This window comes from Theropithecus gelada, chromosome 2, assembly GCF_003255815.1.
Source record: "Theropithecus gelada isolate Dixy chromosome 2, Tgel_1.0, whole genome shotgun sequence".
NCBI lineage: Eukaryota > Metazoa > Chordata > Mammalia > Primates > Cercopithecidae > Theropithecus > Theropithecus gelada.
Genome location: NC_037669.1, coordinates 158495352 through 158515271, shown reverse-complemented (window position 1 = coordinate 158515271; position 19920 = coordinate 158495352). Strand labels below are relative to the sequence as shown.

Below are 19920 nucleotides of genomic sequence, written 5' to 3'. Positions count from 1 at the left end.
GGTAGTGGAGTTTAAATACGTAGTGTTAACAATTTGTTATTTGATTGATTGTGCTTGATTGAGATTTTTTTCTTTTGACAGCCCTATTTAAGGTAGAACAGGCACAGAAACTCAGTCTTCCCTGCTTTAATTTCCTCTATAGTTTTAACTTTTTAGATAAAAGTCACACTTTTCCAAAAACAAGAGACAGGGTCTTGTGCTGGAGTACAGTGTCACAATGATGGTCCCCTGCAGCCTTCAACTCCTGGCATCAAGGAATCGGAGCTCCCTCTTCAGCCTGCTGAGTAGCTGGGATTACTGTGTGCGTCTCCAAACACTATTTTGTTTTTTAAGAGATGGGGTCTTACTATGTTGCCCAGGCTGGTCTCAAGCAATCTTCCTCGGCCTCCCAAAGTGCTGGAATGTTTTACAGCCACTTTGGGAGCCACCAGACCTGGCCAAAAGTCACCTTTTTTTTTTTTTTTTTTTTTTTTTTTGAGACAGAGTCTTGCTCTGTCGCCCAGGCTGGAGTGCAGTGGCCAGATCTCTGCTCACTGCAAGCTCCGCCTCCCGGGTTCACGCCATTCTCCTGCCTCAGCCTCCGGAGTAGCTGGGACTACAGGCGCCCGCCACCTCGCCCGGCTAGTTTTTTTTTTTGTATTTTTTTAGTAGAGATGAGGTTTCACCATGTTAGCTAGGATGGTCTTGATCTTGTGACCTCGTGATCCGCCCGTCTCGGCCTCCCAAAGTGCTGGGATTACAGGCTTGAGCGCCCGGCCCAAAAGTCACCTTTTGAAGTATACAATTTAAGACTCTCTTATATTCTCAAAGTTATGCATCCATCACCACTTTTAAAATTCTTGAACATTTTCATCACCCCAAAAAGAAATTCTATTGTTATTAGTCATTTTCTTCCTTTCTCTCAAATTCCTTAGTCCTAGGCAGCCACTATTGTATTGTCTCTAGTTTCTTTTTTCTGGAATTTTTTTTTTTTTTTTTTTTGAGACAGAGTCTTGCTGTGTCACCCAGGCTGGAGTGCAGTGGCGCAATCTTGGCTCAATGCAACCTCTGCCTCACGGGTTCCAGTGATGCTCCTGCCTCAGCCTCCCTGAGTAGCTGGGATTACAGGCGCCCACCACCATGCCTGGCTAATCTTTGTATTTTTAGTAGAGATGGGGTTTCACCATGTTGGCCAGGCTGGTCTCAAACTCCTGACCTCAGGTGATCCACCCGCTTTGGCCTCCCAAAGTGCTGGGATTACAGCTGCGTGAGCCACCGTGCCTGGCCCAGACTTTCTCATTCTGGTCATTTCATATAAACAGGGTTATACAATTTGTTTTTCAGCAACTGGCTTCTACAACTTGTTTTTGAGCATGTTTTTGAGGCTTAGTGTGTATCAGTGCTTCGTTTTTATTGCTAAACAGCCTAGGTAATTGTATGGATATACCACGTTTAAATTGTACGTTCATCTGTTGGACATTTGGGTTGTTTCATTATTATGAATGATGTTGCTATGAACTTTCATGTACAAGTTTTTGTATCAACATTTCCAGTTCTCTTGGGTATATACTTAGGGATGAAACGCTGGGTCATATATCACTGAGGAACTGCCAAACTCTTCTAAAGTAGCCTTACCATATTATATATTATTTTTCCCACCAGCAGTGTCAGAGGATTCCAATTTCTCCAATATCCTTGTGATCACTTGTTTCAGATTGGTTCTAGCCTTCCAAGTGGCTGTGAAGTATCTCATTATAGTTTTATTTTGCATTCCTGTAATGACTAGTGGTGTTGAGCATCTTTAAATGTGCTTATTGGTCATCTGTATGTCTTTGGGAAAATGTGTATTCAAATCCTCTGCCAATTTCTAAATTGGTTTACTTAAAACTTTATTATTGAGTTGCAAGTGTTTTAAATTTCAGGTACTACTACTTTGTCAGATACATGAATTGTAAATATTTTCTCCTACCGTTTTTCCCTTTCTTCAAAGTGTCTTTTGGAGCACAAAATTTTCAATTTTGATTAAGTTCATCGTACCTATTCTTTAGTTGCTTGTGCTTTGGGTGTTATATTGCCTAACCCAAGTCATAAAGATTTATGCCTATTTTCTTCTAAGAGTTTTATGTTTTTAGCTCTTTCATTTAGGTCTTTGGTCTATTTTAATTTTCTTTTATTGTGACTTAGAGTTCCAGCTCCATTCTTCTGCATTTGAATATCCAGTTGTTCAGCACCGTTTGTTTAGACTCTTATAGTTTTGGGGGGATTTTGTGGTGGTGTTTTTGAGACAGCATCACCCAGGCTGGAGTGCAGTAGCGTGATCGTAGTTCACCGCAGCCTTGGCCTGGGCTCAAAGAATCCTCCCTGCTGAGGCTGGGGAGGTCCCCTCTCAAGTAGCTTGGACTAAAGTGCATGCCACCACACCCAGCTAACTTTTTTTATTTTTAGTAGAGATGAGATCTTGCTATGTTGCCCAAGCTAATCTTGAACTCCTGAACTTAGGTGATCCTCCTACCTCAGCTTCGCAAAGTGCTGGGATTACAGGTATGAACCACCATGCCTGGCCTGTAGTTCTTACTCTTTATTTAGCACACTACACATTTTGGTTGTTTATCTCTCTCTGTTATAATGTGAAATTGTTTTGGGGTAGGTACACATAGGTGGAGATGTCAGGAGGTTGAGAGTGTGGGGTAGGAATTTAGGACAGGTCATGCTATGGGTGTATAGACTGACAAAGGAACAAATTAGGTCACGATCTCAAGTTAGGGAGTGGAAACAAATTAATGGAGGTAGTCAGATTGGAAGGAGAGCCAAGAAGTTAGAAAATCATATGGACAGTTGTTCTAATAACTAGCATCCTGAAACTGCAGGTTTGTAATAGTTTTAATCCACCAGTTACTACAACTAGGTACTAATGGGGCCTGCAGAATGCAGGCAAGTTATGAATTGCTTCTCTTGGGCTTGAAATAAAGATAATGAATATTATGAATGATATATTGAGTAAGAAATAATTGCTTATTTTATCTTTTTGACACAGTTTCACCCTTTCGCCCAGGCTGGAGTGCAGTGGTGCGATCCCAGCTCACCACACCTGTGTCTCCCAGGTTCGAGGAATTCTCATGCCTTAGCCTCCCCCGTAGCCGGGATTACAGGCACATGCCACCACGCCCAGATATTTTATGTATGTGGATGTACGTATGTATTAGTGGAGACAGGGTTTCCCCATGTTGTCCAGGCTGGTCTCGAACTCCTAACCTCAAGTAATCTGCCTGCCTTGGCCTCTCAAAGTGCTGGGATTACAGGCGTGAGCCATCACGCCTGGCCTTAGAAATAATTGCTTTAAATAATCATATTTATATTATCTAAAATAGGAATTATGTTCACATCAGGAATTTAGGATATATGTAAAAGTAATCATTAAGGCAGTTCAATCCTTTTGAATTTGCAGCCCAAGTGGGAACTGGAATTCTAAATAATTGGATATAGTAATACAGATGGTGGGTAGGATTTAAGTCATCGACTTTAAAAGTCTTTTTAATCCCTTAACCGAACCATTCAGGGATCCAGTCAAAGCATGCAAGAAACTTCTGTAAAATGGTTCATCTCCAAATATGATGGAGAGTAGCACCCGGCTTTCGCAATTTTCATCATAAGAAGTGGGGCAACTCTTTTTTTTTTTTTTTTTTTTTTTTTTTTTTTTTTGAGACAGAGTCTGGCTCTGTCACCCAGGCTGGAGTGCAGTGGCCGCATCTCAGCTCACTGCAAGCTCCGCCTCCCGGGTTCCCGCCATTCTCCTGCCTCAGCCTCCCGAGTAGCTGGGACTACAGGCGCCCCTCACCTCGCCCGGCTAGTTTTTTTTTGTATTTTTAGTAGAGACGGGGTTTCACCGTGTTCGCCAGGATGGTCTCGATCTCCTGACCTCGTGATCCGCCCGTCTCGGCCTCCCAAAGTGCTGGGATTACAGGCTTGAGCCACCGCGCCCGGCCGAAGTGGGGCAACTCTTTAAGATTATGTCCATGGTTCTCAAACTGCTGCATTTTGGAATAACCTGGGAATCCTTAAAAAAAAAAAAAAAAAAACAAAAAAAAATCCCACCAGGCATGGTGGCTCATGCCTGTAATCCCAGCATTTTGGGAGGCCCAGGTGGGCGAATCACCTGAGGTCAGGAGTTCAAATCCAGCCTAGCCAACATGGTGAAACCCCATCTCTACTAAAAATACAAAAATTAGGCTGGGCGTGATGGCTCAAGCCTTTAATCCCAGCACTTTGGGAGGCCAAGGTGGGTGGATCACCTGAGGTCAGGAGTTCGAGACCATCCTAACCAACATGGAGAAACCCCATCTCTACTAAAAATACAAAAAATTAGCCAGACGTGATGACACATGACTGTAATCCCAGCTACTCAGGAGGCTGAGGCAGGAGAGCTGGTTGAACCTGGGAGGTGGAGGTTGTGGTAAGCTGAGATGACGCCATTGCACTCCAGCCTGGGCAACAAGAGCAAAACTCTGCCTCAAAAAAAAAAAAAAAATTAGCTGGGCATGGTGGTGGGCACCTGTAGTCCCAGCTACTCGGGAGGCTGAGGCAGAAGAATCACTTGAACCTGGGAGGCGGAGCTTGCAGTGAGCTGAGATAGTGCCATTGCACTCCAGCCTGGGCTACAGATCAAGACTCCATCTCAAAAAAAAACAAAAAAACAAAAAACTGATGCCCAACTCCTACATCCAGACATTCTGAATTAATTGGTATGGAGTGTGACCTGAGCAGAGCAATGTTTTTCAAGTCCCACAGTTCTAATGTGCAGCAAAATCTGGGAACCACTGGGTTATGTCAAAAAATGATAAATTATTTCCCTAATAGGCAGTTGGAAGACAACCATAGGGCTAGCTCAAGTAGGAAATCCCATTCTTAGACCAGAAAGGATTATCCTATTCTTAAATGCATTTTTGGATACTGTTAAATGAGGGAAAGTGGATACTGAAGTTGGAGGGAAAGACTTGTCAACTGAAATACTAAATGTTTTTGATTTTTTACAAAACTACACATTTTTGTAGTTCAGTCGTTATTAATACATAAAGACCATTTTTAATATCTGTCATTTCTTAGATAACTGCCTCATCATCTATGTAACTTCTGTAGCTACTCGTTATCCTTCTCCAACATACTTCCATGCTGTTTGACTTGTCTCTTGACAGCAGATCTGACCACTCCTGAGTTTACTCACTGCAAATGTTAATCTGCCTTACACTACCCCAGCCACTTTAAATTTGCCCTTTCATTATGTTGCTCAGTTATAGCACCCCTGGGTTTTAAGAGTTTCTTTAGAATTCTGCTATTCTCCCGGGTGACTATGAATTCAACCATCATTAATTAACCTTACCAGAGATAAGCTTTTTCAGCCGCGGAATCTTATAGCTCATCTATTTAGGAATCAGAACCTCAGGCCAAGTGTAGCTTGTGCCACCTACACACTCTGGGTCTGTGGCTCACCTTACCAGTTCCTGCCTTTTAAAGGTCATATGGGTTACACTTAAGCATCTTTTCATAATGAGGTGTGGGCACAGATTCGAATCTCTTAGGTTTGTCTTTGGTTTTATTATAACTTGCTGGGACTACTATGGCTTCCTTTCTGGAGTTCTCTGATTTTACAGTTCAAATGTATGTCTTTAATTAGAACCTGAATTAAACAAGGAAGTCAGGGACTCCCAACCTCAGTGGCACCATGGTAATGGGGGTGAAGACGAGGTTGCAAGCTCCCATAATGTTCTTTTGTTCTGCCCTGACATCCTCTTCTTTTTAAATTTTTTTTTATTATTTTTATTTTTATTTATTTTTATTTATTTTTTTTTGAGATGGAGTCTCGCTCTGTCACCCAGGCTGGAGTGCAGTGGCCAGATCTCAGCTCACTGCAAGCTCCGCCTTCCGGGTTCACGCCATTCTCCCGCCTCAGCCTCCCCAGTAGCTGGGACTACAGGCGCCCGCCACCTCGCCCGGCTAGTTTTTTGTATTTTTTAGTAAAGACGGGGTTTCACCGGGTTAGCCAGGGTGGTCTCGATCTCCTGACCTTGTGATCCGCCCGTCTCGGCCTCCCAAAGTGCTGGGATTACAGGCTTGAGCCACCGCACCCGGCCCCTCTTCTTTTTTTAAAACCTTAGCTCCAGCTGGCAAGAGTGTTAAATCACTTACTGGAATTTTTAAAAATTGTATAGTTTTTAACCTTGAGCCAGGCATTGTTCTAAACAGGTAACACATGTTGACTCGTTTAACCCTGAAAGCCCCTTAAATAGGGGAAAATAGGTTCTGAAAGGTTAAATAGCTTGCCTGGAGTCACAGCTAGTAATGAAGGAGCCAGGACTCCAACCCAGGTGTTTCGGCTCCAGCATGTTTTTAACCATGAGGCTTTGCTTCCACTCTTCTCCTTAGATTTAAGTAAGGGTAGAAAAGGAACATGGGAACCAAATGCTCCTTCAAAATGATTTGAAAACGCTCTTTGCCCTGTTCCCATCCCAAGGTCAGCAGGACTGCATCAGAGCCTGACTTCTTCAGTCTCCCCTCAAAGCAGCAGAAAGTTCTTTTTTTTTTTTTTCTCCCTGAGACGGAGTCTCCCTCTGTCGCCCAGGCTGGAGTGCAGTGGCAAAATCTCGGCTCACTGCAACCTCCACCTCCCGGGTTCAAGCACTTCTCCTGTCTCAGCCTCCCGAGTAGCTGGGGCTACAGGCGCCTGCCACCACTCCCAGCTAATTTTTGTATTTTAGTAGAGACGGGGTTTCGCCATGTTGACCAGGCTGGTCTCGAACTCCTGACCTCAGGTGATCCACCCGCCTCGGCCTCCCGAAGTGCTGGGATTACAGGCGTGAGCCACCATGCCTGGCCAAGAAAGTTCTTCATGTTGAGGTGAATCGTACTATCCTTTTTTTCAGTTGCTGAGGTTGGAATTTTATTTTATTTTATTTTTATTTAAGAATGTTTTACAAGGAGAATTTTCATTTACAATAAAAAATAGCACAGTAAATGTCCGTCAACCCCTGGCCCAGCTTCAACAATTATCGCTTTGTGGTCTCTTATTTTACCTGTGAATATGCTCGACATTTTCTGGGTTATTTTAAATCTAATCTGAGACCTACTCCTTCCATAAACATTTCACCAACAGATAAAGGCTGTTTTAACAATCAAAATACCATTATCACACCTAAAAAGCATTTCTATAATACAGGATATCCTGTGTGTTAAAGCTTCTGATTTCGCATGGCCACTTTACAGTTGATTCATTAAAAAAAAAAAAAAAAAAAAAAAACTGAGGCCAGGCGTGGTGGCTCATGCCTGTAATCCCAGCACGTTAAGAGGCCGAGGCGGGCGGATCGCCTGAGGTTGGGAGTTCGAGACCAGCCTGACCAACATGGAGAAACCCTGTCTCTACTAAAAATACAAAAAAATTAGCTGGGTGTGGTGGTACATGCCTGTAATCCCAGCTATTCGGGAGGCTGAGGCAGGAGAATCTCTTGAACCTGGGAGACGGAGGTTGCAGTGAGCTGAGATTGCGCCATTGCACTCTAGCCTGGGCAACAAGAGTGAAACTCCATCTCAAAAAAAAAAAAAATCTGGAGAAGGCTGCCCCATTGCATTTAGTTTTCTAAGCCTTAATTTCTTCACCTTATTTTTAATTTTTTGCCAATTATTGAGGAAGCCTGGTCACTTGGCTTGTTTTCCATTCTATATTTAACTGATTGCTTTTCTACGTTTCCTATAAACAGGTAGTATCCCAGCTATAATGCTAGATTGAGCTGAATTCATTCACAGGGATGCACGTTAAAGATTCTGGATTTAAATATTAGCCCATTAAGGCTCTAAGGGCTTACTTGCTTGGTTGACTGAAACGTGGACTTGGAGTTGGCCTATGTTTAATGAACTGGGGGTGCCGGAGCTTCCACAGCATGATATGGAGGAAGGATTCGGCTTAGGGAGATAGGAATGCTGAGGTGCACTCTCCCAAACCACATCTTGAGATGGCCCAGAAGACACTCTCTTAATTAAGACTTTGAGAAATACGTTAGTGAAGGGAGCACCTGCCTGCTTGAAATCTCTGTGGTTGCTCTCCTTTGTAGGCCATGCACAACTGTGCCGTTGAAATGGGCACCCTGACTTCAGTGAGGGTGGTGGGATCGCAGAGTAGCAGAGGTCTAGGGCAGCATTAACTGGCTCCATTATCGACAGACTATGTTGTCAATAGAGGGCACTGTGGAGACACCGGAAGGCTAGGGCAGGAAGAAGGGACTCTCCTTCCTGGTGTGCTGTTTTCCAGTGGCCAGTGGGTGAGCATGTGGTAGAGCCTGGAAGTGTTCATGTGGCAGCCCTCATGTTTCAGCAGCACCTCACACCCTCCTCCTGCAAGCTTCTCCCCACTGCAACACTGCGTCCCGTGGTCAGCTGCTACCCGGGCCCCCTGGTAAGTTTTCCTGCCACCTAGTGGCAAGATTCTAGGTCAGCCAAGGCCTGTAGTCTCCAGCACTTCTTCACATCATTTGCTGAGGTGTTAACTGTCTCAGGAGAGGGTGGGGTCCTCTTCTAAGTGTCCGAGTTCCTTCCCCTTCACTCTGTTAGGGTAGTAGTTGCTTTCTGCACTTGCTACTTTTATATTTTAGAAAAATCCTGTTTAGTAGTTATCTTCTACTCATTAACAATTCTTTAACGTTTCCCTTTTCAAGTGTGGTTTTTACTCAGTGTTCCCTGACTCTGGGTAATAAGATCTAGAGGCTTAATCAAATTTGAGTCTAATTAGCAGTAGGGACAAGAATACTTCACAGATTGTGTTCTGTGCTTCTAGTGCATCACGTGAGAGCCACATATCCGGTTGTCTTTTTTAAAAGTTTGTATTAATTTTTTTGTAGAGATGGGGTATCTCTGTTGCCCAGGCTGGTCTCAAACTCCTGGGCTTAAGCAATCCACCTGCCTCAGCCTCCCAAGTGCTGGGATTACAGGCGTGAACCACTGCACCCGGCCCAGTTGTCTTCATTTTGTTAAGATGGAGTCTCACTCTGTCGCCCAGGCTGGAGTGCAGTGGCACAATCTTGGCTCACCGCAAACTCGGCCTCTTGGGTTCAAGCAATTCTGCCTCAGTCTCCTGAGTAGCTAGGATTACAGGCCCCCGCCACCAGTCAGCTAATTTTCTTGTATTATTAGTAGAGACAGGGTTTCACCATGTTGGCCAGGCTGGTCTCGAACTGCTGACCTCAAGTGGTCTGCCCGCCTCGGCCTCCCAAAGTGCTAGGATTACAGGTGTGAGCCACCGCACCCAGCCAAAACTTGATAATTTTCATTGCAGATTTCCAAATGTTAAACAAGCATGAGATGGCTCTGCTTAATAATGGATACTACTTGTCATGCCAGACTATTGACTCCAGTGGGGATGGCGCCATGTGAGGGAGGCTGAAGAAGAGATGTGGAGACAGTGAATGAGACATAGGGTTTATTGTGGACTTACATTACACAGCAGTCCAGGAGCAGTGGGCTGGACAGGAAAATTGGTACTGTTTTTTGTTTTTGTTTTTGTTTTGAGATGGAATCTTGCTCTGTCACCCAGGCTGGAGTGCAGTGGTGCAATCTCGGCTCAGTGCAAGCTCTGCCTCCCGGGTACATGCCATTCTCCTGCCTCAGCCTCCCTGGCAGCTGGGGCTACAGGTGCACACCACCACACCTGGCTAATTTTTTTTTTTTTTTTTTGTATCTTTAGTAGAGAGGGGGTTTCACCATGTTAGCCAGGATGATCTCGATCTCCTGACCTCATGATCCACCCACGTTGGCCTCCCAAAGTGCTGGGATTACAGGCGTGAGCCACTGTGCCCATCCATAAATTGCTACTGTTTTTAAAAAGCATGCAGTTTAACATATTTTCACTTAGCAACCTCTACCTAGCAACTTCCACTTAATCCAATACAAAGGGCCACCATTCCCTATACAGCCTGCATTCCAAGGAATGGGGCAGGGGTATGGACGTCCTTCACTGATAAGGAGAGCCTCTGGATTGGCCACCCCTGGATTCCTTAACTTGGAACTCCAAACATACATTCTTCTTAGACCACAGGGTCACTTCCCAGGGTATGCCTGAGTTATTGTTGTCAAGTATGTCTGCCATAGACTGCTACTCAGGATGGTAGAAAAGGAGCTGTGGTGGCTCACACCTGTAATCCCAGCACTTTGAGAGGCTGAGGCGGGCAGATCACTTGAGGTCAGAAGTTTGAGACCAGCCTGGCCAACATGGTGAAACCCCATCTCTACAAAAATGGAAAAATTAGCTGGGGGTGGTGGCATGTGTCTGTAGTCCCAGCTACTCAGCAGGCTGAGGCAGGAGAATGGCGTGAGCCCAGGAGGCTGGCTTGGACCCAGGAGGCAGAGGTTGCAGTGAGCCGATATCATGCCACTGTACTCCAGCCTGGGCAACAGAGCAAGACTCCATCTCAAAAACAAACAAACAAACAAAGAGCTGGGTGCTTTGCTTGTTGACAGATCTAGATTTTAAAATCTTTTTAGGGATAGAGAATAAGGATCAGTCAACGATGGCCCACTGCTTATTTTTGTATGGCCTCAAGCTAATAATGATTTTTATGTCTCGAAGGGTCAGAAGGAAACCAAGCCCTGATACGAAGTAGCCTGTATTAAAGCACTTCTAGGTGAGAGGTGTAACTGTGAAATAATAAGTTTGCATTACAGCAGTGGTTTGTGACCTTTGGGTAGAAAGTCACGGATCCAAACTCTAGAATGATGAACTCTACCCTAAAAAATGCTCATACACAAAACAGCCTGTTCCACTCCCAGGCATCTCAGGCCCCAAAGGAAGAACTTTTTATCACTGTTAATATTGTTACTGGTCTGCTCAGGCTGCCACAAAACACCACAGGCTGAGTGGCTTAAACAGAAATTTATTTTTCACAGTTCTGGAGGCTGGAAATCCAAAATCAAGGAGACGGCCAGCATGGCTATCTGGTGAGACCTTCCTTCCTGGTGTGTAGACAGATAGCTGCCTTCCCCATGTCCTCACAGGGCTTTTCCTCCGTGCAGGCAAACTCCTGGTGTACCTCCCTCTTCTTACCAGGACACTAGTCACTTAACAGGACACTAGTCCTGTTGGGTTAGGGACTCATTCTTGTGACCTCATTTAACCCCCTTATAAACGCTCCGTCTACAATCACATAGCGGGTTAGGCTTTAACCTGTGAATTTTAGGGGGACACAGCTCAGTCCATAACACTGTAAATACTACATCTGAGTATAATTGAGTACTGAATTTACAGTAAGGATTCCTATCTAAGTTCTAAGAGACCATGTGTTCCAGGTGGTTTGTTGCTGAATCCTAGGCACACGTTGAGGATTCCTTCTTGCTGAATTAACGAATGTTAGTGAGATCAGACTAACACACATGAAAATTCGTGAAGGGATATAAGGTGATAAATATCACAGATTAAAATACTGTAGCAATCCAGAAAAGAAACTCAGAATAATCTAATTAAGACAAGTTCTGCCCCCTCCCCTTTTTAAACAAGAAGACTACCTATGCTTGGTATTATTTGCATATAAGAGGATATTGTTGCTGGCATTAGGACATTTACAGATTAAGAGCCAAACCCAGAGTTCAAGTGGCTTATACAGGGTATAGGCAGATGCTGGAAAGTCAGGAGGAGAAACTGAGACCTGGAGCCTTAAATGGTAAACTGTGTGTCTAAGTTTGAACTGGAAAACCATAATTTTGGCAGAAAAGAAAGTGGTAGATTAGGTAACTTAAAAACTATTTCAAAGAATTTATTTTATTTATTTTTTTGAGATGGAGTCTCTCACTCTGTCACCCAGGCTAGAGTGCAGTGGTGCGATCTCAGCTCACTGCAACCTCCACCTCCTGGTTCAAGTGATTCTCCTGCCTCCGCCTCCTGCATAGCTGGGATTACAGGCATGTGCTAGCACACCTGGCTAATTTTTGTATTTTTAGTAGAGATGGGGTTTCGCCATGTTGGCCAGGCTGGTCTCAGACTCCTGACCTCAAGTGATCTGTCCAACTTGGTCTCCCAAAGTACTGGGATTACAAGCGTGAGCCATTGCACCTGGCCTATTTCAAAGAATTCTGAGTAATAAAATTCAGGGAAACATACTATATATCCACAAAATGATTCAGCTAAAATAAAATAGTTCTGATAAAGACGCCCATGTGGTTTTGTTTGGTGGGAGGGAGACAGTTTACACCATAATGCTACCTATTTCTCTGTGCAGAATTTGTATTGTCCTAAGCTGTGAACTAGCTCAAAGCTGAAAACTCTGAAGGACCAATCCTCTAGCAACAGGGATACCCTCTACTCCATTTTGAAGAAAATCTGATGAAAATTTAAGGGATTTTGTGTCCAAGTTGAGCGCTCTCTCCTTCACTATTTGAATCTGCCTTTCGAAAAGTCATTTGGAATTGAACAGTTTACATCAAAATTACATTCCTAACGGATTCTAGTTTGTCCTTCAAATGAAATTAGGTGTATTTATAGAGAATTCTGTTAACACATGTAGTATTAGGTGTTTAGGTTTAGCATAATAAAGGCTAATGCAATACAGAGTTCCAATAACATTATGTTTTAATCTAATGGGGCAATATTCTAAATAACAAACATCAGAAATGTTAACAAGCAATTCATTTATTTTTTTGAGACAGGGTCTCATTCTGTCGCCCAGGCTGGAGTTGCAGTGGCATGATTTTGGCTCACTGCAACCTCTGCCTCCTGAATTCAAGTAATTCTCATGCCCCAAGTAGCTGGGACTACAGGCATCAGACACCATGCCCGACTGATTTTTTGCTATTTTTTGTACAGATGAAGTTTCGCCATGTTGTCCAGGCTGGTCTTAAACTCCCGGGTTCAAGCGATCCACCCACCTTGGCCTCCCAAAGTGGTAGGATTACAGGCATGAGCCACCGTGCCTGGCCTGCAATTTTTTTTTTTTTCTTCTTTGAGACGGAGTTTTATTCTTGTTGCCTAGGCTGGAGTGCAATGGATCTCAGCTCACTGCAACCTCCACCTCCCAGGTTCAAGCGATTCTCCTGCCGCAGCCTCCCAAGTAGCTGGGATTACAGGCATGTGCCACCACACCCGGCTAATTTTTTGTATTTTTAGTAGAGACAGGGTTTCTCCATGTTGGTCAGGCTGGTTTCAAACTCCAGATCTCAGGTGATCCGCCTGCCTCAGCCTTCCAAAGTGCTGGGATCACAGGCGTGAGCCACCGCACCCAGCACCCAGCACCCAGCCCCCAGCCCCCTGCAATTCATTTTTTAAGTTAAGTTACATAAATGTTTTGTTGCTTCAACAGAAGAAGAGATGCCAGGGTGCTCTTTTTAAAAATTCATCTATGTAAACACATCTTAATACTAATTTGAGTCACTACTTTTATTCTTTATTATCACATTTTCCAAGTTTTGGCACCCAAACTTGGCAAACATCATGGAGATTTGTACAAACATACATATACATATATACACACACATTTATAGCCCCAGCTTCTTCACTAAACCTTGTGCTCAGGCTCCTGTTAAAAGAGGTAAAATGGTGAGAAGATAAAAATCAGGGAAAACATGAATAAATGCTGATTGACAAATCTTGTTGTTATGAATTTGTAAGGCAGACTTTCTAAAGCAAAATCCATCACCTTGCTAAAATTTCCACTAAGCTATAGCTTCAGATATTTACAAGAAAAATAAATATCTTCTAACATACTTCAATGTGGTTTAACAGCAAGCTAGCTGAGGAGCTGTACTTTGTTGTTATTTCAGGTAACTTTTTATTAAGAAACAGTTAATATTGCAGTGATTAAAATTTCAGGTGTTCAAAACTCAAGAAGGGTCATCATTATACTCTGAGGCGGAAGCCTTCAGGCACTCATCCTTAAACTACGACCCAAATCCGCCACAGTCACATTCAGGCTTTCAATTTTTAAAAACATTTAATGTTTGGTAACTAAAGAGTAGATGCGATTAGTGTACTCTAGGTCGTTTCATTTTATTTTTTTCTGTAGGAGCTTTCCTCTTTTGTGATAATCCAGTCCCAAGTTCCTTATTATTCTGAAGAAATGAAATAGCTTCTGGTAGACAGTAATTTTCTACATGAGGAGGTGATTCCTATAAAAGGAAAAATAAATGATTTTTTTAAATGATTTCAAACATTTGCATGATCCAGTAATAGATTTTTTTCTTTAAATCTCCGACCTCTCAAGGATGAATCTGACAAACGTCAAGGAAAATGCATATTCATTCCTAGGTTCCAGTAAATTAAACAAAATGGACCCCGTAGGACAAAGCCTCACCTGTTGTCAGAGAAATACGTGTATCGCTCAGGCAGAGTGCGGCTAGCTCAGATCTTACAAACATTCCATATTGGTGTTTTTAATCCCCATTTTAGAGATAAAATAAAAAGGTTAAATAAAACAACCAGTGTCACATAACTAGCAGGTAGTAAAGCCAAAATTCATAACCGATCTGACTCCAAAACCCTTGCATTTTTCAACCACAACCATTTCCCAACATAGAAGAAATGGATCTTTTCCCCCTTATTATAAGTGTAATAAAACTTAATTTTCTAGCAATATGGCAGACTGGGCAACCTGAAAATGAATCACCACAAAATACTAAGTAAATGCCTTTTGATTCAATTCTTCCATGGATAACAACTACAAACACTGACCAAAATATACTAAAAGCAACCACAGACCCTGGAGAATAAACAAACCTAGCAAATGTGGGGCTGGGGACGCAAACACAGTGTATGAAGTAAACTCCCTGTTAAACAACACAGTACTCTTTGGAGGAGCAGAAGAACAGAATCTAGAGTTTCTTTTTTGCGGGGAGATAGGGGTCTTGTTGTGTTGCACAGGCTGGTCTCAAACTCCTGAGCTGAAGCAATCCTCCTGTCTCAGCCTCCCAAGTAGCTAGGACTACAGGCGTACCACCATGCCGGACTTGAATCTAAAGTTTCTACAACTTATTCATGACGTCCAGAATATATCCAAAATTAAGCAACTGCTTTGTAAAGAAGCAAAACATGACCCATTCTTAAGAAAAAATGAATCATTCAAATAAACAGAAATACTTAGGCATAAGCTTAAAAAAACATATATAGGATCTATATACTGAAAATTACAAAATGTTTATGAAAAATTAAAGACCATCTAAATTAATAGAAAGAAATGTCATGTTCATGGAAGACTCAATGTGGTAAAGATGCTGATTCAAAATGATCTGTAAGTTTAATGAAATTCCTATCAAAATCGCAACAAGGTTTTTATAGACATACATAAGCTTATTTTAAAATTTACATAAAAAGATACAGGCAAAGAAAAGCTGCTACAATAGCTAAAACAATCTTGAAAGAGGAATAAAGTGGAAGGAATCCCCAGCTGATACTGGAGTTTATATAGTTATCAAGACAGGGCAGTATTAGAGAGGGACAGACAGACACATGGATCAATGGAATTGAAAAGAGAACCCAGAAACAGACTCACATAAATATGACCAAATGAATTTTTTTTTTTTTTTTGAGATGGAGTCTCGCTCTTGTTGCCCAGGCTAGAATGCAATGGTGCGATCTTAGCTCACTGCAACCTCAGCCTCCTGGGTTCAAGCGATTCTCCTGCCTCAACCTCCTGAGTAGCTGGGCCTACAGGCATGCGCCACCATGCCTGGATAATTTTTGTCTTTTTAGTAGAGATGGGGTTTTGCCCTGTTGGCCAGGCTCGCCTGGAACTGACCTCAAGTTATCCACTGAGCTGCACCGGGCCAAATCAACTGAATTTTGACAAAGGTGCAAAAGCAACTCAGTGAAGAAAAGACAGTTTTCTGAACAAATGCTGCTGGACATTCTAAGGAGGAAACAATCCCAAGAGACAACAAGAAAATTAGCCAGGTGTAGTAGGTATCACTATACCTACTGAAAAGGCAAAAATAAAAAGCACTGATATCGCTAAATGCTCATGAGGACACAGAAACTCGATCATTCATACACTGCTCGGTGGGAGGAACGCTTGAGCCCAGAAGTTTGAGACCAGCCAGGGCAACATGATGGGAACCCATCTCTATTAAAAAAAAAAAAAAAAAAAATCAAAAGTCTCACTAGATGGGCTTCAGAGCAGGATGATGATAACAGGAACACAATCAGTGAAGTTGGAGGCAGATAAATAGGAATCAGCAATCAAAAGAACACAAAAAAAGATTGCAAAAAAGTGAACATGGCCTTAGGAACACATGGGACAAATAAAAAGTTCTAACATAAGTAACTGAATTTGCAGACAGTGAGGAAAGAATGGAGCAGAAAAAATATTTGAAGAAATAATGGCCAAAATTTCCCAAACCTGGTGAAAGGTGTTAAGTTTGCAGATTCAAGAAGCTCTGCAGACACCAGGCAGGATTAATACGAAGAAAACCACACCTGGATATATCAAATGGTTGAAAACCAAAGACGAAGAAACTATTGAGCAGCCAGGAAAAAATGACACATTGAATACAAGGGAACAATTCAAATGACCATCACTGATTTCTCAACAGAAACAATGGAGGCCAGCAGACAGTGAAGTCCTTAATAAAAGAAAAAAACCCGTCAATCTAAAATTCTGTATCCTGCAAAAATGTCCTTCAAGAATGAAGGTAGAACAGACATTTCATATAACAGAAAGCTAGAATTGATCCCCAATCGACCCGCACTCCAAACTAAAGTTAGTTCTTCAGGCTGAAGGAAAATGTAATCAGATGGAAACTCGGATCTTCAGGAAAAAATGACTCTCAAACTGGTATACGTGAGAGTAATTATAAAATACTATTTTTTATTTTAGTTTCCTCAAAATGCACAGAAGTGTTAAAAGCAAAACCTATTTGAAGTAAAATCTTATTTGGGGCTATAAGATGTAGATGTAAAAACTATGACAACTACTGCATAAAGCAGAGGTCAGCATACCCTCTGTAAAAACTCAGAAATATTTTAGATTTTGTGGGATAGATGATTTGTGCTGAAACTACTTAACTCTGCCATTATAGTGCAAAAGCAGCCACAGAGAATACATAAATGAGTAAGTATGGCTGTATTCCAACAAACCTTTATTTATAAAATAGGCAGTGGGCCAGATATGGCCATGGGGCCACAGTTTAGTGACCCCTGGTATAAAGGACAGGGGAAGCAAATGAACCAACTTGGATGCAAGAGATCTTTTTTTTTTTTTTGAAGCAGAGTTTCACTCTTGTCACCTAGGCTGGAGTGCAGAGGTGCGATCTTGGCTCACTGCAGTCTCTGCCTCCCACGTTCAAGTGATTATCCTGCCTTAGTCTCCCAAACAGCTGGGATTACAGGTGTGCACCACCACACCCAACTAATTTTTGTATTTTTAGTAGAGACAGGGTTTCACCATATTGGCCAGGCTAGTCTCGAACTCCTGACCTCAGGTGATCTGCCCGCCTTGGCCTCACAAAATGCTGGGATTGCAAGTGTGAGCCACCGTGCCCGGCCTCAGTAAGTAATGTATAATCTACATATAAATACTCCTCCCTCCAAAAGGTCAATATATTTTTGCTTTAGAAGGCCAATGGATAAAATACAATTCTAAAAATATTAAACTAATACAAAAAAAGCCAAGAAAGAAAAAGAAGAACAAGGACAAAGAACAAATAGAAAACAAACAGCAAAAAACCCCATCCCTAAATCCAATCATATCAATAATTACCTGATGGACTGAACACTCCAAAGAATAAAAAAGCAAGGCCCAACTATATCCTGTCTACAAGAAAGCCATTTTAAATAATAAGACACAGACAAGTTTAAAATTAAAAACCATGAAAAGAGATATCATGACACAGACTAAATAGGAAAAGGCTATATTAACCTCAGATAATGTACATTAAGGCAGAATAAGCCCAGAGATTCAAGTTATAACAAAGGATCAATATGTGAAAATCACAGAAATTACACATGGGTAACAGCTAGCAACAAAGTTTGAAATAAATGGGGTAAAAGCTGACAGAATTAAAGAGAAAAAACAGACAATTCCACAATCAGCTGGAGATTTTAGTATCAGTAATTGATATAACTAAACAACCAAAAAAAACCACATACACAGGAAATCTGATCAACATTATCAACCACATTGACCTATTTGATATTTTCAGAACATAACACCCAACAACTGTAGAATATAAAATCTTTCACATACACGATACGTTCATTAAGAGAGATGAAGCTGGGCGATAAAACAAGTCTCAATAATTTTAAAATAATTAAAATCAGAGAGTATGTTCTGTGATTACAATGGAATTCAATGAGCAATCACAAATTAAAAAGATAGAAAAAAATCCTCTTATATTTAGGAACTAAACAACAGAATCCTAAATAAGTCAGCTATAAATGAACACAAGTTGCCAATATCAGGAATAAACTTATTTATTTATTTATTTATTTTGAAACGGAGTCTTGCTCTGTCGCCCAGGCTGGAGTGCGGTGGCATGATCTCGTCCCACTGCAACCTCTGCCTCCCAGGTTCAAGCGATTCTCCTGCCTCAGCCTCCTGAGCAGCTGGGACTACAGGCACACGCCACCAGGCCCAGCTAATTGTTTTGTATTTTTAGTAGAGATGGGGTTTCACTATGTTGGCCAGGCTGGTCTCAAACTCCTGACCTCAAATGATCTGCCCACCTCAGTCTCCCAAAGTGTTGAGATTACAGGCCTGTGTGCCACCGTGCCCAGGCAGGAATAAACTTATTACACTAAAAGGATAATAATAATATTATGAAGAACTTTATGCCAACAAATTTGATAAGATGAAATGGACATATTATTTGAAAATTACCAGTTATTAAAAACTGACATATAATGAAACAGAAAATAGGAAAAGCTCTGTATCTAGTAAAGAAAATTTGGTACCAAAAACCACGTATAAAGAAATCTCCAGGTTGGGTGCAGTGGTTCACGACTGTAATGCCAGCACTTTGGGAGGCCAAGGCAGGTGGATCACCTGAGGTCAGGAGTTCGAGACCAGCCTGGCCAACATGGTTAAAACCCCGTTTATACTAAAAATACAAAAATCAGCCAGGCATGGCAACTCATGCCTATAATCCCAGCTACTTGGGAGGCTGAGGCAGAAGAATCACTTGAACCTGGGAGGTGGAGGTTGCAGCGAGCTGATATTGCGCCACTGCACTCCAGGCTGGGTGAGACAGCGAGACTCCATCTTAAAAAAAAAAAAAAAAAATGAGAAAACTCCAGGTCAGGTGGCTTATGCCTATAATCCTAGGACTTTGGGAGGCCGAGGGGATCGCTTCAGTCCAGCATGGTGAAACCCCGTCTCTACCAAAAATACAAAGATTAGCCGAGAGTGGTAGTGTGCGCTTGTAGTCTCAGCTACCCAGGAGGCTGAGGTAGAAGGATTGTTTGAGCACAGGAAGCGGAGGTTGCAGTGAGCTGAGATCATGCCATTGCACTCCAGTGTGGGCAACAGAGCCAGAACATGTCTCAAAAACATAAAATAAAATAAAAAAGAAAACTCCAGACCTTCAAATATTCAAGGAAGAAATAGGCATCTTACACAAATTCTTTGAGAAAACCAAGGGAGCACTTCCCACCTTGTTTATGATGCCAGCAAAACCCTAATACCAAAATATGACAAAACATTACAAAAAATGAGAATTACATACCAATATCCCATCCTGAAAACAGATTTTAAAAATTCTTCATCAAATAAATCTAGCAATATATACAAAGATTAATATGCCATGATCAAATGGGATTGATACATGAAACTTAACATCTGAAAATGTATGCAATTTCCCATAGTAATAGAATGAAAGAGAAAAACCTTATAACAACTCCAACAGAAGTAGAAAAAGACATTTAACAAAAGTTAACCCCAATTAATGATGAAAAAGAAATCTTAGTAAACTAGGAATAAAAGGGCTCTTCCT

General features: G+C 42.0%; 1 protein-coding gene across 3 annotated transcripts in view; it reads right to left on the bottom strand.

Moving 5' to 3' along the window:
* Positions 1 to 13318: 13318 nt before the first annotated feature.
* The window catches only part of TOPBP1 (DNA topoisomerase II binding protein 1), a 65441-nt gene continuing 58839 nt past the window's right edge, over positions 13319 to 19920 (bottom strand). The window contains exon 28 of one of the 3 annotated variants that reach the window (XM_025376292.1): positions 13319 to 14106. In XM_025376292.1, the coding sequence (XP_025232077.1) occupies positions 13963 to 14106 (144 nt within the window). In that variant the 3' untranslated portion in view covers positions 13319 to 13962. The remainder of the gene's footprint in view (positions 14107 to 19920) is intronic. The other 2 variants (XM_025376293.1, XM_025376294.1) reach the window with 2 other exon arrangements.